The 20,192-nt window shown below is 43.6% G+C and overlaps 1 protein-coding gene across 1 annotated transcript in view; it reads left to right on the forward strand.

The window, feature by feature from the left end:
• Positions 1–20,192, forward strand: part of RAD9B (RAD9 checkpoint clamp component B) — a 636,801-nt gene that overhangs the window by 406,664 nt on the left and 209,945 nt on the right. Inside the window, exon 8 of the mRNA XM_086942453.1 lies at positions 14,821–14,885. Coding sequence (XP_086798579.1) covers positions 14,821–14,885 — 65 coding nt within the window. The remainder of the gene's footprint in view (positions 1–14,820; positions 14,886–20,192) is intronic.

Below are 20,192 nucleotides of genomic sequence, written 5' to 3' on the forward strand. Positions count from 1 at the left end.
CAACCAGTCGCCAACACTGTCCGGTCGATCAAAAAAGAAAGTGTGTTCTTGGTACTCGATGCGAAGTCGAGCTGGAAACAGCATCGCATATTTAAGTCCCAAGTCCCGCAATCGACGTTTCACTCCCTGGAATCCTGTCCGCTGCCGCTGCACTTGAGGAGTGAAATCGAGGTAGATAGAGATGGAACTGTTCTCGTACTTCAGTGGGCCATGTCTACGAGAGGCCTGGAGGATAGCGTCCCTATCCCGAAAGTGGAATAGCCTAGCAATGATAGGCCTCGGGGGAACCCCCGGCTTGGTCTGCCCACCCGGGAAGCGGTACGCACGCTCTACCGCAAAAAACATACTGAGGCCTGTGGGGGCAAGATGAGTCACTATTAAGTCCTCCACCAGCAGGTCCACAGTAGTATCACTACTATCCTCAGGTACCGCGACCAGGCGAATGTTGTTCCGTCGGGCCCTATTTTCGTACTCCTCCAGACGTCTGGCCATTAGGTCATGAGATGACCGCAGGTTACCGATCTCCGACTGCGCGTCCGCCATGTCAGTGACAAGACTGGAGGCCTTAAGGTCCAAGGCTTTGACCCTCTCATTAGTTTTGGCCAGGTCCGCTCTCATGAGGGTAACGTCAACCGCCACCGTGTCTATTTACGAGACGATGGCTTCATTCTGGTGTCCCATGTCCGTCTTGATCCCAGCAATGGCGCGCATGAGATCCTGGAGGGACTCCTCCGACGTCGCCGCCAAGTCCGTCTTCGGGTCCTCGAGACTACGGCCAGCAGCACTGGGGGAACCTTTCGGCTGTGTGTAGCGGTCCATAACATTGGATTGGACCGAACCCCCACGGGTCGGCACCTTTGTCTTGCGCTTCTCAATATCGGGTTTAGTCGCCATATTGGAAGCCGCGCCCCGAAGGGACTCTCTGGACCTGGTGTAAATGGCAGTGATCTTTGGGTCGCCAAATCAGTATTTCTGTCCAAAATTGTAGCCAGCGAGGCAGGGTTGTGGCCAGATTGCGCAGCGGGTTAGTCCACCGTGGTCCCAAATAAGAAGTGCGTCCAGAGCAGTCAATTAGAAGATAGTGGGGAAACCGAAAGTGAAAGTGACAGTGACACCGGTGAAGCAGACGTTCCGTGACCGCTGTTGTTGAATTACTGCTCGGCCAGCAGAGCAGCAGAGGTCCCGGTCCCGTCCGGGGCGAGGCCAGAAAGTGAATGACGGTGTAGAAATGGATCCCGAAGTCCGATCTCGGCCCTGGAAAGTGTAGCAGGATCAGCAGAAGTAGAACTTCAAAATCCCGTAGAAATAATCAGGATATCAAAAGGATAGATGTAAGAGGGCGGCACGGGTCTCGGGAGCTCTCTGCTCACGCGACCATCTTGGATGCCCGCGTAGCTCCTCCCTCGAAAAGCCAGTTCTTGAGTAGCCTCCTGAAGGTTAGTAGGTCTTCGGTCTGCCGTAGGAGGATGGGGAGGGTGTTCCAGGTCTTGGCGGCTAGGTAGGAGAACGATCTGCCGCTGGAAGTCACTCTTCGGGTGCGAGGGACGGTAGCCAGGACGCAGCCGACGGAGTGGAGCTGGCGGTTCGGGATGTAGAAGGTGAGTCGTCTGTTGAGGTATGCTGGTCCGGTGTCGTGGAGTGCCTTGTGAGCGTGAGTGAGGAGCATGAAGGTGATCCTCTTGTTGATGGTAAGCCAGTGCAGGTCTCCCAGGTCGGGGGCGATGTGGCTGTGGTGAGGCAAGTCGGGGATCAGGCGTGCAGAGGCGTTCTGTATGCGTTGTAGTCGTTTCAGCAGTTTGGCCGGGTTCCTGTGTAGAGGGCGTTTCCGTAGTCCAGCCTGCTGCTGACGAGGACCTGGGTGACTGTTCTGCTTGTGTCGGTGGGGATCCACCTGTAGATCTTGCGGAACATGCGGACGGTGTTGAAACAGGAGGATGAGATGGTGTTGACTTGCTTGGTCATGGAGAGTGTTGAATCTAGGATGAACCCCAGGTTGCGTATGTGGTCAGTGGGTGTCGGTGTGTGTCGGTGCTGCTCCCAGGGCGGTTGGCCACCAGGAGGTGTCCCAGGCTGAGGGGGTTGAGCCAAGGATGAGGACCTCTGTCTTGTCCGACTTCAGCTTGAGACAGCTATTCTTCATCCATTCTGTGACAGCTGTCATTACTTCGTGGAGGTTGGTTTTGGCGGTGCAAGGGTCCTTGGTGAGGGAGAGGATCAGCTGTGTGTCGTTGGAGAAGGAGATGATGTTGAGGTCATGCAGTCTGGCGACGTGGGCGAGCAGGGCCATGTAGATGTTGAACAATGTCGGGCTGAGGGATGTTCCTTGGGGTACGCCGCAGATGATCTTGGAGGCTTCGGATTGGAAGGGGGGGGAGGGGGACGCTCTGTTTTCTGCCGGAGAGGAAGGAGGTGGTCCAGTCCAGTGCTTTGCCTTGGATTCCGGCATCGTGGAGGCGGGTTCGTAGGGTGCGGTGGCAGGCCATGTCGAAGGCGGCTGATAGGTCCAGGAGGATGAGAGCCGCGGTCTTGCCGTTGTCCAACAGGGCCCTTATGTCATCGGTGGCGGCGATGAGGGCCGTTTCGGTGCTGCAACCCGGACTGGGATGGGTCCAGGATGTTGTTCTCCTCGAGGTAGCGGGTCAGCTGTTTGTTTACGGTTTTCTCGATGACCTTCGCCGGGAACGGGAGTAGGGAGATGGGCCAGAAGTTCTTGATGTCCCTCGGGTCTGCCTTGGGTTTCTTGAGCAAGGCGTTGATCTCGGCATGCTTCCAGCTTTCCAGCAAGGTCGAGGTCTCGAAGGAGATGTTGATGGCCTTGCAGAGATGGGGTGCGATGGTGTCGCTGGCTTTGTTGAAGACAAATTATAAAACAAATATAATGCTACCTCCGCCATGGGAGAAGACTGGCCTGGGCAACATAATTTTTTTCTTTTAAAAAAGAAAATCCAATTTAAGGATTTTTTAAGAAAATCCAATTTAAGGATTTTCTTTTGGAAAAGAAAAAACGAATACTGTTTGCTATAAGGCTGTGTCAGAAGGGAAAAAACAGTTAGCAAACAGTAAAATGCAGTGACAGGAATAGCCATGACAGCGGTTCCTGCCAATGCCTTTATAAGTGACCACCTGCTTGGGGGTCGTATATAAATTAGGTGGGTTGCCTCTCCACCATAGGGACTGAGTGATTACTCTGTCACAATCGCGGATCCACAGGCCATCCACATAAAAATAAACCAACCCTAAAGTTTCATTAAAATTTAAAAAAAGAGTATCTTTTTAACAGAGGAAGCTTTGACATTAATGTCATAATAAATGACTGCACTGAGGAGTACTTAGTACAATAATGGTTTATGCTTAAAAACTATCTCTTTTAATGAGAGGCAAGGCATTTGTCATTTAAACACTGTACGTGCCCCAGATTGTTATAGTGCAACAGTATGATCTATTAAATCAAGCACAATTGGTATTCTGAACTAACATATTTAAAAGTGCTTTTATAGGGGATACTGAAGGAAAATGAGTTTGGTCAAATTTTTGCCTAGAATCACACAATTTAAGCAGGGAAGCCGCGATTTATCAATGTTTTTAGGTTTCTCTTCGTACAAATCATCTGCAAAATAAATAGGTACTGATTTGTCTTTCCTTTTTTTCTTCTTGGTACATTTTTCCGCAGTTTTTTATATAGCGCAAACTTGACGTGAAGGTATTGGGGAACTTGAGTACTAGTTACATTACAAAAGGTTACATTCCTTCTTTTTATAGGCATGGGGAGATCAAGCGATTTGCCCGAGTTCACATGGGAGACATAAATTGAGGCAGGTTGAGGCAGTGCAAAGGGAAAGTGTTCTTTAATATTTAAAGTATGTGTTGGAAATTACCATCTTTTACGTGGTGTACCCCAGGTTTTTGCTGACTGTAGAATATACACCTGCTAACCACAGCAAGGTTCTTGCGCTCCACCTTTCAACATGCTAAAACTGTGATACTCTTAATTAGCATATTTAACTTACCTATAAGTCTCTAGTAAATGGTATAACTTGTACCCTGGGCCTGTAAGTTAAATGTCAGTGGTGGACTGCAGCACCCATTGTGCCTACTAAAACAGTGAAAGTGTAGACATGACCGCAGGCCTACTATTTGTAGCCTGGCTGTTGCAGTTGTAAACTGCAAATTTAACCTGACAAACAACCCCCTTTGAATGATCGAAACCTTGCTTGTAAATATTTATAAGTCACACCTAAGTAGACCGTGCTGCCCATAAGTCAGTGTGCATGATGTTTAAAAGAAGGACATGTGAAAGCTTAATGTTTCACATGCCCTTACAGTGAAAAGGCCTTAAAAGTTATTTTCACTGTAGTAAGAATGACTGTTCCATAGGAAAACACTAGGTTGCAATGCTAAATACTAATACTGAGTCTCTGGACTGGAACAAGCTAGGTAATACTTAATTATTTTTTTAACGCAATAAAAAATCTAATTAAATGGTACAATTTTTTATATATATTCTGGAAAAGTTCCTTTTAGACATGTACCATTTTACTGCATACCGTCTTAGAAGGCCCGTTTGCATTTGTTCACCCACTGCAGTCAGCCAACCAGCAATTAACATTTTAACAGGTATGAATTGGTGTGAAATACCTCCAAGGACCCAACAATAGCCTGACCTGAATGGGCAGAGATGAACTCTCTGAACCTGACAGAATTTGCAGGGTGGGGCTATAAGGCATCCTTATTTACAATAAAGTGGAAAATTATGGTTGAATGTCACATACTGCTTGATAGAGCTGCTGGGGTTTTTCATGTGAAACTTGGGTCGTACTTCAAAGAGTCCTCCACTGTCAAAGGCAAATGTTAGCTGACACTTAGGTAGGGGCGTTCTCGTTTGTCCCCCCCAGCCAGGCAGACCCCAATACCAGAGGGTCTCTTTTTGACATTACTGTGTAAAAGCCTGTTTGACAGGTCTGTGGTCTGCTAGGCTTACATATGACACTTGGTGCACACTTTAAAGGAAGAAAAGAGGATGCCAAAACAATGTTTGTATATCTACTGTCTGGTTGCTGAAAACTCAGCTTTTGTACTACCAAACGTCTGTCTCTGAGGTTGTTTTGGGTACAGGACCTGCCTCAAACTGGATTTTAGTGTTAAATGTAGGCAGTCACTTTTATTACCATAGTACATTCCTTACACACACCACCAGCACCCAGAGCCTAAGATTTGTGTGGCTGAAGACTTTTGCCATCTTTAAAATGCGCAAAGTGGATAGGCTGAGCCCAGGGAATTTTTACCCCATTGGTTAGGGCACCCCAGGGGTCATTCTCACCCTCTAGCTCAGGCATAATTGTGGTACCTCCATGCCAGTACCTTCAGAGCACTTCTGAATTTGTGGAAGATTAGAAGAGGACTGAACCTGCTGTCTGAGACCTGAGCAGGACCTAGAAGACTGGATCTACTCTCGCTCTTGTACCCGGGACAAAGAAGGGAACTCCAAGGGTCTTCAGGCTGATGTCCTGTTAAAGCTACAGGGATACAACAAGCTACATGGGGCCTCTTCCTGCACTGCACAGCTGACCAGTGTGAACTAGACCTGGACTGCATTATCTGTGTGCCTCTATCTGCATCTAAGGGCCACCTCTGAGGTCCTGGGGGGGTTATAAGTTTACCTTGTGGCGGATTGAGACTTAAAGGGCTAAGGGCCTGATTTAGAATTCGGAGAGGAGTATTCGCCTTTACAATGGCAACAGTGTACCCTCACCTCGAAAGTGATGTTCTGCCCACCTCATTTTGAGTCAGGCAGACTTTCAATATGTAGACAGCTGAAACTACTCCATCTCTGTTGTCTACATACACCTCCCACTGCCCAATCAAGTAAGGGCCGACAGAGGGTTGGGCATATGTCTGTCCAGCCTATTTTGAGTGGGCGAACATATGGTCAGTTTCCACTGTCTCTCACCGCCAGGTAAAACCTGGTGGTAATTGACAGCAAAAACTATAAAATTACTCCCATGTCATGGGAGAAAACTCCAATAGCAATAGGAGTTTTTTCCCCCTTTTTTCAAAATCAAAATCCTGCTCTGGGATTTTGCTTTGGAAAATAAAAACAACATTGAAGGTACACCCAGTCATGTTGACAGAGCTGTCATTGCATTTACAGGAACCACCGTAATGCCAGTGGAGAGTTACTGCTGGATTTTCAGACTATAATAAAACTGATGGAACTTCTAGGACTTCATATCCACACTGCACGCCTTTGGAACGCCTTACCCCGCGACCTGAGAACTGAACCCAACTATCTACGGTTCAGAAAGCGATTGAAAACCCACCTCTTTCCTTAAATCTGGTCCCCCTCTCTGCCCCCGCTGACCCGCAGTTGTATTGATCTTAGCGCTGGGATACTTACGGGTGACTACGCGCTTTATAAAATTTAATAATAATAATAATAATATCAATTAGAGCAGGTCTAACTCTGCACCAACTCAGAGGATGCTGTACCCTGTAGAAATCCTCGACGCAAAACAAGCAAAAGTGTATCCTTTAGAAGAGAGACAACTTTCAATCCAACAGAAATGCATTATTCTGATTGTGACCAAACACCCTTTGGCAAGTGAGATATCCTACCTTGTGTGTTCGAGGGCCTCCTGTATATGATTGTACTGAATGAAAGCCTGTACATGAGGACTCTGCTAAAGCGTCTGCAAGATCAAGGAAATCAGTGCTCTGGGATAACAAAGTGACATTGGTGGCAGCATTGCACTCTTTCCCATGCGAAACAAAGTATCAGAATTAAATTAGGGACATGCCATTGCACAAAGCTTTTCTAACACAGACAGTAGACCATGACACATCGTTCCTGCGATGAGGATAGAGTGCTCACTTTGGAAGCCTTCAAATCGAAGATTCAGTTAAGAAACTTATCAAATAAACATTGCTCCAGAGTATGTTCTGTGGTTGTGGGTCGATAGGAAAATGTTGATCCAGACATACAAACCAATGAGTTATTACCATAACAAGTAAGGGGGGCAGGTCAAGGCCAAGAATGACATTTGGTGCTAGCATGAGGGGTCAGTATGACTGTAATACATCAGCAAGGAGTCCAAAACCAACGGGCAGATGCCATAAGCAGATGCATATCAGAGACCCACCCACAGGTTCTCAACGACAATGTGTTGAACCAAAATGTAACCTATTGGGATGCCACTAAAAATAACTTTTTTAAATGGAAGAAATGCAAAATAGCAAGACTTCAGGTTCAGACTCCAGGAAACAGGTTCTCTGGAGAATTCTTTTTGATCAGTTGGGCAAAAGCATTTTTATACACCTTTCTTCCGATCCCAAGACTTTTGAAGTTGAAAACAGATAATGGGAGGAGCTGGTGATTTTAGGGTTAAGCAGTGGGTAGAGGTAGTTGGTAGTAAGGGTAATATTATTGTTTCAAAGTTGATAGAGGTAAATGAGGTAAGGGTGAGTTTAGGGTATGAGGATGGGCATGGGGAAAGGGGTGGTGATGGTGATTTTAGGGTTTAGAAAAGAGAAAGAAAAAACATTTTAAGCTCATGGCTGCCCCAGCAACAGGCCGTCCCAGCGCTAGCGGACAGTTCAACAGAGGAAATGAGGCTAGATAGAGGAGAAAAGCCAAGTTCTATTCAGTTTCCTGAATGCCCAGTGGTCGTGGGTGCTGCTGGCAGCCAGTCGGATAGAGTTCAATAGTGCAGGGGCCTGGGCTTTGAAGGAGCGACCCCAGCTCTACATCGGCGGACACGTGGGACACACAGCAGATGGTGATCAGCAGAGTGCAGTGCTCGCAATGGAACATAAGGGGTACATAGTCACTGCAGGATTTGGGGGCCCTGGCCATGTATGATCTTATGTGTAGTTCAGAGGGTTTTTAACTGGACTCTCTGTTTGATTGGCAGCCAGGGATGCCGCGAAGAAGATTGGAGGTGTGGAAGTTCCTAGGCAGTGCAAACAGAGTACGTACTGCAACATTCTGTACCCATTGGAGTCTTGCAGTGACGGTAAAGGAAGCTAAGAGTGATTTTAGGCTTAAGGGATGGGCAGGGATTATGGGTAAAGGGTGGTAAGGGAGATTTCAGGGTTTGGTCAAGGTAAAAGAAGTTAAGGGCAATATGGGCTTAAAGTAAAAAAGAGGGGCTAGACCTCGTGCACTGCTTATACCCTTAAAGCTCGAATTCCATTTACAGCAAAGGTCTTCTAAGTCGCTTACTGAAGGAATTGGCTCAGCCGCCATTTCCTAGAACCAAGATCGAACTATGTGAAATTCCATCAATATTATCACAATGAATAAGTTAGTTACCTCCTTTTGGACCCAACACACACCAGAAGAAAGGAATCTCATCCAGATATTCGAACACAAGATCTCTGGTGCTACACAGCTGATTCAGCGAGTGTCCAATTCTCGAAAGAAGAAGGTATTTCCCTCTAAGGATCCCAAAGATGCAGAACTTTTGCAATGACTAAACAAGCTTATTCAGCAACAGTTTATTGAATTTTCAGTTTTTAGGGGCAAAGAAAATCAAGTTATGTGCAAGACGAGTAATATTCATTCAGTAATCAACAGAAAAATAGTAGATCAAAACTGGTTGGATTATTCAACAAGCAACCCAACAGAAAAAAAACCTTTTGGCAGCTTATTGCAACATTTACGGGCAGTTGGAAAAATCCCACATCAATAACCATTGCCATGTCCGGATGGATTGTCTCCCACTCTGAACTTTATGTGCATATTTCAGTTCCAGTTAAACATGTGGATTCTCAAATACAACTAAACATACCTGATGTGCTTGATTGGCAAATAAAACCTCTGAAGAAAAAACAGATCGAGATATACATAAGGAAAGCAAGATCTTCTGCAATGAAGGGTCCGGATAGGATTCCAATTAAAGTAATGTACAATGAACCACAAGTTTGGAGCAAGCTCCTCACCCTTCTTTTCTCTTTTTGTTATGCTTCAGGGCAGATACCATATCCATGAACAGGGAGCATAGTAGTTCCCTTACATAAAGAGGGTTCTTGTTTCTTTCTCCGCAATTATTGCCAGATTGCCCTTCAGGATGCTACAAGGAAGATCTTTGAATCCAGTGTTCTGGACCATATTAAGGAATGGGCATATTCAGTGGGAGTGACTCCACAAGTCCAGGCGGGCTTAGATCTAAACATTCAATGATCGATAACATTGCAATAGTCCAAACTCTTATTACCAAATATGTGGTGTCTAAATCACAAGTTTTATATTCAGTGTTTGCTGACTTATCCACAGTGTTTGGCAGGGTAGGTAGACCTACCCTTTGGAAGAAACTGGTCAGCTTGGGGATTCCTACTAACTTATTAAGACTGATTATTGCATCCCATAAGTCTACTTGGTGTAAATATATAACGGGAGGGATAAAGGATTGACTCCTAAGATTCTGACACAAACAGGGTTGTATTTTAGCTCCTCTTTGTTTTCTATTTTCCTGCTCGAATTCCTCTTCAGAATTTGCATGTTTAACTGTAGTATGATGATGTTGTCATCTTTGACCTTACTCCAATTGAGTGAAATCCAATGAAATATAGACGCTTTAGTTAAATAAACGAGGGAAAGCTTTCTGAAGAAAAGAAATATCGCTAAGACCAAGGCGTTGCCTTTCAAAGGACAGAAGTAGTACCGTCTTTTTAGCTGGAGTATGGGCGGAATCCGCCTGGATATAGTAAATCATATATATACTACAAAATGGCGGCCACCTTAACACAAGAACAAGGGAGTGCGTAGTGGCCAGTCCACTTTTGATTTTTACAGCACTTTTCGAATGCCGTGAAGTTTAAATCAATGGCGGCATCACGAATGCAGCGCTTACTCATGCCAGTGCGGTACATGGACCTACATCGAAGGAGACTTGAAGACTTTTGAAGGTAGGCTCATGAATGCGTGTGCAAAAACGAAGCAAGCTAGCTTCCCGGCTTTTCTAATGAAAGCAGACAAATGGGCGGAGTGGTATTTGCGGGGTCTTTGTAACCAATATTCTGATCAATTTCCCGCTTTCTCTATATTTTTTTCATGCTCCTGCCTCCGTTATATAAACAGACGATCTCCCATAGCTGCACGATGAATCAGGATCAGGCACTGGGATACCATATAAGAGAATGATGCTGAAAAACACACGACGTAAAAACAGTTGTAAATGAGGAAAAAAAACAAAGGACCATTACCTCGATTTTGAGGTAAGGTCCCTATCAGTGTTTTATACCAGTCAATTTTTGTATATCGTTCTTTGCATTTTTTAATGTGTGCATTCAATAAGATACTCAGAAAGATGGCAAAACAAATAAAAAATAAACAAATGTCTTTTCCTTTTTGCCCGAAAATATTTTAAAGATAGGATCTCAATGGAGGCACAAGAATAAAGAGAGGCACTAGTTTTAATTCTTACCTTCACAGTTGAATAATGAACTGTCTGAGGGACGTTCTTAATAGTATATACGTGCGTAGACAGAATATGCACATAATTAAATGTAAGTGACTGAGATAACGGACTTACATCATTTCTCCTTGCAGAATCATACAGTGATTACATTGATATCACCCATAAATTATCCTTTTTCATCATTGGATTTGTTACATCGCAAGACTTAATTAGCACTTGGACAATACAGGAGAACATATGAATTCAGCTCATTTCCAGAAGGTGAGATTAGGGATGAGCCTTTTTCAATATACGATACACTTGGTGACGGTTGCGTGGGTGTTACGTGATAGGACCGCCTCTTAGCACACAATGGATATGTTCATCATACCATCTATATAATGGGAATTTATCTCGAATTCTCCAAGGGTAAATTATACTCATATTCTTTCCACCAACATAGATGGGATTGTTGGATGAGGAGACTATACACCTCATATCTTTAAAATGTTTTGTTTTTACCATTCTCTAACATTGCATTAATGGTAAAACTGTTAATATCACAGATTTTTTCATGGGGGTTCATGGTTTTTTTAAAAACTGGATTTGTAGTTCAAATGATAATTAATGTGTGTACACGTTGTTGAACAGTGGGAACACATTATCTAAAATGAGTGTACAAATCATTTTGTTGCAGCCTTGAAAAAGCCCTGTGGGCGAAACGCGCGTCGGCTGCTGTTGTATCAACAATTATCTGATTGGACAATAAAAGCATACAGATATGATTGAAGAGTGTGACCAGATCCCTTCCTTTGATTGACAACTTGGGAATTTGAACTACATTATTGAAAGGACTCATTACTATGCAGACTTATCTGTATGTGATATACTAGTTGGATTATAGATATAGTGATTGGGTGTGCTCTGGTGCAGAGTTGAAATGAATAGACCAGGATTCTTAGAATCTTTGGGTGAAGCAACACCTTAGCGGGTAGGTGATGGATACCGTAGTAAGCACCCCGTACTGACCATATGTAAAACAAGGAACTGTTTATTTTCATGCAAGTAAGTAGATGTGCGGATTGATTAGGGCAAACCCACATTTCTGTGTTTCACATATATATACCTAGGGAGGGTTTTCCCCCAATCTCTAGAAAATGCATCACATTCTTTGCACTTAGCTACCAGGGTATTTTCCCACATAGGTGCCTCAAACATTTTACAGTTCTTCTGGTAGACAACTCTTTAAAGCTCTCTTCGATATCTATCAAGCAAAGATTCCCTCAATTTTGTCTAAGACTCTTGAGGATATCTCCTTTGTAAATGGTCAGTTCTAAATTTGTATCGAGGAAAGTTCCTTCAGAAGATAATTTCTTTAAGTCATGAAATTCCTGTTCAAGCTTTACATCTAGAACTTGCTTTTACTAGTATCTATTCAATACCTCTGACAAGTGTATTTAGATGGGCTCATCACTTGTTATTACATACATCTAAAGGCACCTTAAGAGACTACTTAAAGCAGGAGACCCTTAGTAGAAAAGCAAACAATTACACTTTTAATAATAATCTGAAGGTTGCCCTTGCACAATTACATTGTACTATTGACCACTTACAGATGTGGACAAATGCAGAACTCTTTTCTAAAACAAAATGCTGCAGCCAGAATACGTCATGCTAGTGATATTGCTCATTGTCCCTAGAAATGTGTAAGTCTTACTCTGATAGTATATCCTTTATGCAGAATCAAGGATGTTTAATGTTTCCCCTGAAACATGGTGTTAGACGATTTATACTTATGTTAAGTCTAGGTATTATACCCCTAAAGGAAACAGAACTGGGATATTTGACCTTTGGGAATCAAGATTTTAAGCATGTGTTTTTTGTTCTTTGAATGTGATGGTGGTGAAAACTAGAAATTGATTCATAAAACCTTTGTGTGTCAAATATAAAATATCTAAAATTGATGAGTTGATTCTTTTGGCAAAGTCACCTCATAATGAACTAATTTATTATATAATCTGTATACGTTTTTTTAATTGTTTTTTGTAACTAATTTCTGAGGGCTTGCATTGAGATTGTTTTTTTTAACTTTCTTCTTTAAATTGAAATAATTTCTTATTGTAAATTTTGTTGATCTCTGATGAGATCTAAATCAATCAAATTATTCTGATTCTGAATCTAGAATGTTCCTAGAATCAACCACCCTCAGACTACTTCTTTTGCTATAGAATGAGCGCATGGAATAGCTTATTTGCCTCTAGAGTTTCTTGGGGCCCTGAAAACTTCATACCTGTTCACAGCAGATCAGATGTGTTATCAAACTACAGCCAGGAAGAAAGTGTGCCTTCATAAGAAAAATACACTGTCAGCTGGGCTCTACTCCTATCATGACTGGGTCGACTCTTGGCATAAGAATGAATGTTCCAGCAATATGACAGGACCTCTTGTGATAACCAGGTTCAAAGGCCTCTCCTCCTTAGTGGTCTGGTCCAGAAGCTTCTATAGGATACTTTCCACTGACTTTTAGGCTGCATTGCAAAATTGGAGTTGCAAGCAGTCTAAATCAGTGAGATGAAAATACTTCAACTTGGAATACATGTTTTCTTTACATTTTATTTATTAAGTTTTCATAAGTATTACAACACAGTAATAACAAAAATTACCAGCATGTAAATTATTGTGTATTAAGTGTTACAGTATGTAACTCAACTCATTGTGCATCTCAACATCCAAATCATATAACCATGTTGTGAAATCAAACCACTGGTGCAATCTATACATCAGTTGTTAACAAATCAGGGTGACCATTCAGATAGACAGTGAGAGGTTCCCAGAAGTTAGAAGACTTTGAAGAGGTGGGTAGTTCCTCTGCATATATTAAAAAGTTATCTCTACAGTATACAAATTCCATTATTGATTGTTTCAGAGTAGGTGATTTTTACTGTCCCAATGCATCGCCACTCTGCGCTTCGCCAGGAGCAGTGCTATGGCCGCAAAATGTATCTTTACAGATTTTTATGGTAACACATGACTCAACAGGCACAACTGCGGCATACAAGTTAGTTCACAGTTAAGAATCTTGCTCAGCAGATCCACCACCTGTGTCCAGAATGTTTGCACCTTTGGACAACCCCAGGCCAGATGAGCAAAATCAGCTTGGTCCTGTCTGCATCAGTTACAATTGACATTTTCCCGTAAACCGTATGACGTATGTATACAATTTTAACGGGGTGAGATAGGCTAACTGGGACTACATGTTTACCTTTCATATCTGGTGTTCAACTGAGATGTAGATATTGAGGCGTTTATGTCAGACTTGTGTTGCATGATATAAAAGCAATTATATTTAGGGGAATGGTAGTACCGAGTGAATTGTAGTGCCCTTCATTAGCTTATTCTATAGTTTTGTTTCCCTACCTCTACTATGTGGGCATTACCACTATGCAAACCAAGACAGATTAAGGGAAGGGGAAGAAAGGAAGGCAATAACAAATGTAATAAAGTTCTCCTTCCAGTTACATACAATTCAAGTAATTGGTGATGTACATTTGTTCATGGATACATTTATTGAAATATTTAGAGGAATTTTGAGAAATATTCCAGTCTCCGAATAGGATTGATATATGAGGTTTCAGCCAACACGTTCTTGTCCCCCTCGCTGGTGGGCAGGCCTGGACCTTTCTCATGGCTAAATATCAAAAATGTAACATCTTTCCAAAGGCATTTAAGAAAAAAAAGTGTCCTATTGTAAAGTGTTGTTGTGGTCTATACTTACGCACTGATGATCTGTACGGCGACAGGTACGCCGTTCTAAATATATAGCAAAAAAATATCGGGTGGAGAAATTCACTGAGGTCGAGAAAGGACGCAGAAAAAGTTGTGCTCGGTCCCTGTGGTCACGTCCATAACAAATCACTTTCACAAGTTCTGTGAAAGATAACGGCATGCTCGCTGTGTACCGAAGGCAAACAGGCTAATTTAACGTTTTAAAACTAGAATCTGAGGTGAGGGTTCACAACACTACAAAATGCAGTTTTTTAATAGGCACCAATGTGTTTGCAAAAGTTTTTTGAAAGATAGTTTCTTCTTTTCAAAATGGTTAGGGATCCCACAGAGACAGAGATAATCAGTGTTGATTAATTCTGCAAAGATTCAGTTAATAGAGAACTAGGTTTACACATAACTTTTCCACACATTGCACCTTTATCCCGACAAATCAGGTAAGCTCACCTCTGGAAATTATAATTTGCATAATTAACATGCTTTCCTGTTGAATATCAAGGAATGTTAACATAAACGATTCATACCTTCAGGAAAGTGTGAACAGAATAACATACTGGTGAAAAATCACTTAACATATGTTAATAATCATATTTATTGTTTGGTATTTTTTGTTTCTTTGAACAGCTGTTCTCTTTCATTGTAGGGGTTCCTGACATTTGCTGATGCTACTAGTGCAAATATTTGCATTCATTTCGGACAGTCTGGAAAGTAGGTTTAGTGCGGAGTATAAATACTCTGGTTCCTCAGCAATGCATTTTAATAACTTATAGATAATAATCGTTTTGTGTGCAGCTGCGCATTTTCCGCATTTGGACTATTAGTTGCAAATCACACTCCAAAACAGTTTAAGCTGCTTCTTTGTTTTCCTAAATGAACATTACATATTCATCACATCTTTGTATTTATAAAACTGCTAAATATATTTGTTTAAATCAAAAAAAATACATATACACACTAAATGTATGATAAAGACAATTTTTATTAACACGTCGTGCTAAACCTTTGCTTGATCTTGGCTACGCAATTCACCCGTTTCTCAGACATCGCCTTTAATTATGTTCAATTCCTTTCCATGGTGGGTGCCAATTTTGAGTGAGGATCAAACATATGTCAAGTCTCTTATCTCTTATGTGACTTAATTAAAGAAGCACGCAAAAGGTGATGATGTGATGGGAGGTTGCTTGCAGTAAGTCTAACCACTGGCAATCTCACGGGGTAGCACTCCAACCCATCGTTCTTTTGCTCACCATGCCACCTCAGTTTGGACCCAGCCATATACAAATCAGTCTTAGACCCTGCTCCTAATTTGAACAGTCCAGCCCAAACTGCCAAGCCAGGTCCTCCCTAAACCAGAATACAAGCAATACAGGGCCAGTGTCGCCCTAATCATGGGCTCATCAGCCAGGTACAACTGGACTGTTCCCATGAGGAGCAGGGTCAAGAATGATTTGCTGGGTCCAGACTGAGGTGTCATGTTGAGCAAGAACAATGGGTTGGAGTTCCGCCCGAGCAAATGCCAGTAGTTAGACTTGCAGGCAGCCTCCTATCACCTTTAATGTGTTTCATGTTCTGCCCTAAGTGGCCCAGACCTGGGCCCCATGCTCACTGCGCCAATGGAACCAAGTTGATGAGCCCATAACTAGGGTGAAATAGGTCTTGGGTTACTTGTGTCCTAGTTTAGGCAGGACCTGGCTTGGCAGTTCGGGCTGGAGTGTTCCTGTGCTTTGGACGGAGGTGTTCACACCTCTTCCAAGCAGGATGGGCATTCCAGGACGGGAAGCTTCAAAGCTTGCCAACTTCAATATGCGACCCATGGGCTCTCCAGATAGTGGAGTTGCCACCCCCCTGTCCTGACCTCACCTTTTGGCAGCAAGAAAGGCGTGAACATTAGTTAGATTGGGAGGTGTGCCCACAGGGAGCCAGCACCACCCTAGCGCTGGCCAGCTCATGTGGACTCGACTTTTCAGATTCCTCCTTGTTGTTTTGGATGGAATTAGCATTCTAGGGTCAGAGTTATGACCACTTCCCACAGGAAGTGGTCATATAGAGGGTGTAGACACCCAAAAATTGGCTACTACCTGTCACTTCCCATAACACCCTTAAATTGAGAATTTAGGTGGCACCCCTAAACCCAAGAACTATGATTCGATTGATCAACACAAGAAGGATGAAGAGGCACTGACTGGTGAGAAATGGAGTAGATAAATGAACCTTAACACAAAACCCTGCTGTCCTCAGCCCTCTCTCAGCAATCGTGACAGAGTGACTCATCCTGTGAGCTGGAGAACTACAAAGCCTTGGGTAGCCTGCCAGCACTTTAACAAACACCAGACCTCTCCCTTGGAGTAGAGGAGATACTCCCCCACATTCCACAGGCACCGACAAGCAGAGTCCGGTCCACCGATTTGCAGCTCCCCAGCCCGACCGACACTGCAGATGACCAGGTGAAGCTACTCTTGCTCAGGAAGGTCACGTCTGTCTCCCACTGAGTGTGAAGACACCAGGGCCAACCGGAGCTGTGCCATACCAACCCTCGGGGTACTGTACGCCCTGCACCAAACACCGACCGTGAGTATCCAGCCAGGATCCTCACTGCACCAGGACCAAGCAACCATTGAGGGACATCAGCATAACTGAGACCCACTTTAAGAGTGGCCCAGCTGCTTTGATTTTGCTTATGCCGCCTGTTTGTCCCTGACTGCGAGGTGCATCTTTGCACGCCCAGCCCAGCCAACCAAACCTCTCTAGTCTTTATTCCCACGGACCGGGTCCCGATGAACCAGCTGTGCAACTGTGCTTTAAGCCCCTGTTTGGGAGCCCTCAGACTTACCCGCATGTCCCCTGTACAGTCTCTTTTCAGGTGGGCCCTCATCTCGGTAGCGCACCAGCTACCAGCCTCACCAGCTGGAAACACCCGGGCGGTTCTCGAAGTACTGCTGGTAGTACTTTGAACCTTGGCCACTATTACTCTGATCCCAGAAGGTGAACCCCTGAAACCGGCTGTACCTACCTTTATGCATCTTTGACTTTTCCTCCTATAGGATTGCATTGTGTGTAAAAGCGCGCAGGTTTAAACGCTTTACTTACCTGTCCATATTTTTATCGAAAACTGTACTTACCTTGAAACAAAGTTTTTGAGTTTGAAATATATATAAAAATAAGTGTTCTTTTTCAAAATTGGTCTCGGATTTATTTGAGAGTGTGTCTCATTTTCTGCCTCTGTGAGTACAACAAATGCATAGCTCGCCCACACTACCATAAAAGAGAGCGTTAGTATTAGCTATTTTAGCCTTTGTAAACCAATTGGGGACCGACTGGACTCTCTGCACAGTGTACTTCATTTTAGTACACTATATAGAGAGCTAGCTTCCTACAGAAGTATATATATATACTTCTGTATATCTGTGGTTTCTTGCTCCAAATCTGACCTCAACATGTCAGAACCAGCAAAGAAGGGTCTATACCAAGCCTGTAGTACATGTGGTAAGAGGAGGCTTTATTCTCATGATCCCGATCAAGACTGCCTATACTGCATTTATCCAGCTCATAAGGCATAGAATTGCAAGGTATGTCATACCTTCGCCTCAAAAACCTTGAAGGACCATGAAGGGAGACTGTTGCTATGGCTCCAAAAACGTAAAACACGAAAGGAGCATGTGTCAGATGATGACAGTGAGCATCTGTCTTCTTCCTCAAAAAGGTTGCAAAAAAGAGAAAGATTCTTCCTATTCTCATTCCTCTCTAGAACCACCTGAAGAATCCTATAAAAATACTCTTCATTGGTCTCACAGAGAACGCAGTCCATACAAGTCTCCTCATGAAGGTGATGTTTCTTCAAGGCAAAATGAGAAAAAAGATCCATCTTTCGCCTCAAAAAGACCTGAACAAACAAGATCTGAGCCTCCTACACCTTTGCTTCAGGTTCGTCACACTTTTAAAAAGCCTTCTTCCTCTCCGTCGACACACAGATCGTCGACGAGAAGTTCATCGTCAGCATCATCAACGGTGAAGACATACACAGTGTCTACAACATCCTCTACCATCTCCACTCTGTCGATGACTACGTCCTTCTCGTCAACAACTTCCTGGTCAACGAGTCAGACCCCTAGACCATCAATTCTGAAAATAATTATGGCCTCGTCAATTACATCGACGGCGCACCCCTATCGACAGCAACTCTCCCGTCGTCACCGACAACTCTACAGTTGATTGCAAAATTAGACTCCATGGTTTTGGCGCTCAAACTGTCCAAGACATCCTTGTCGACAAGAAAAAATCTCTACAAAAACAGGAAACACCAAACATCTTATACCTGCACACACTTCACCAAGCTATGGGTCTCCATTGCTGTCTACCCACCTCTTAAACAAATAGACAGACTGTTTTCTATAAGATTTTAAAGACCCCTTTCGAAAAAGCATTGCCCATTATCAATTACATCTGGGATGAGGGCATAAAATTATGAAAAACCCAATCACAGTTGCTCTGGTATTACCACACATGGATAAGAAGTACAAGGCACCAGGAGATGCTCCTGCATGTTTCACTGGGCACCCCGAATCAAACTCCATGATAACACAGGCAGCCCCACACTGGCCTAAAAACCCTTCAGCGCCGATTTCAGCACAACAACATTTGGAAGCTTTTTTCTTCCATGACAGCTCTTACAGTGAGGGCCTCAAACTCTTTGGCTGTTCTAGGATGATACGATTGCCCAATGTGGTGCAATATCGCTCCGGACTTGGACAAGCTTTTGGGCGATGCAAAAGCAGAGGCCAAGAAAGTCTTGCAGGAGGGTGAGCAGACATCGTTGGAAATGATTGATTGCGCCATGGACATTGCCACTACTTCTTTCTGAGAACTGGCAGGAGCGGCCGGAAGTTCAATATAAAATCTTAGATCTTCCTTTTAATGGTGAAGCCCTTTTCGGCAAACAAGTCGATGATGCCCTCCAGGCAGTTGAAACAGACACTGACCCAGCTACATCAATGGGGACCATGCAATAAAGAATATGCTCTTTCAAGGTGCTCGAGGAAGTAGACTACCCCCATATAGAGGCGGCTACAAGCAGTATTGCTACCCCTCATATTCATTATTCATTCGCCTCTCAGCAGTTTTATCGCCAGTATCAACTGAGACAAACACCACAAGCGGCCTATAATAGACTCCCCCAATAAGAAAATTGGGACACCAAGTAAAGGATACTAGCCGCCGTCAATGACCAGCTACAGGCACCGGCTACTCCCTTGCTTTCTCCATCCCAGATAGGAGGAGAATATCCAATCACCTTCAGCAGTTGCATGAAATAACAATGACCAATGGGTCTTAGGCCAGGTTCAATAAAGCCATACATTAGAATTTGTTCAGACACCACCTCCAACCCCAGCTCAAACCTACATTCAAAAACATCTGCCGCTCCTCAGTTTGGAGGTCAAATCCATGCTCAAAAAAGGAACTAGAGAGAGAGAGTTCTGCGGCACAGAAAGGAAGAGGTTTCTACTCCCATTTTTTCTAGGTCCGCACGAAGTCAAAGGAGTGGTAACCACTTCTGGATCTGAGAAACCTGGACACCTATCTCAGAAAACAGTAATTCAGCATGGCAACACTGTAGGATATACTGCAGCTCCTAAATCAAGGAGACTATATGTCAACCCTTGATTCCCAAGCTGCATAGTTTCATGTTCCCATCCATCCAAAACACAGGACATTTCTAAGATTCACTGTAGCAGGCAGCCATTACCAGATAAAGGTGCTCTTCTTTGGCCTAAAATCCACCTCCGGCATATTCACGAAGTGCTTGGCTTCTGTAGCAACTTTCTAAGACAGCGCAAGCATCAAGGTTCCCTTATCTTTACGACTGGTTGATATAGGCGCATTCCAGTCAAGCCACATAGACATCAGCATCTGCTTGCATGAATCTGTTCTGTGAACTGGGCCTCACACTGAATCCAAAGAAGTCAGTTCTTCATACATGACAGAAGATAACATTCTTAGGGTCCACACTTGATATGCATC

The sequence above is a fragment of the Lissotriton vulgaris genome, chromosome 11 (assembly GCF_964263255.1).
Source record: "Lissotriton vulgaris chromosome 11, aLisVul1.2, whole genome shotgun sequence".
Lineage (NCBI taxonomy): Eukaryota > Metazoa > Chordata > Amphibia > Caudata > Salamandridae > Lissotriton > Lissotriton vulgaris.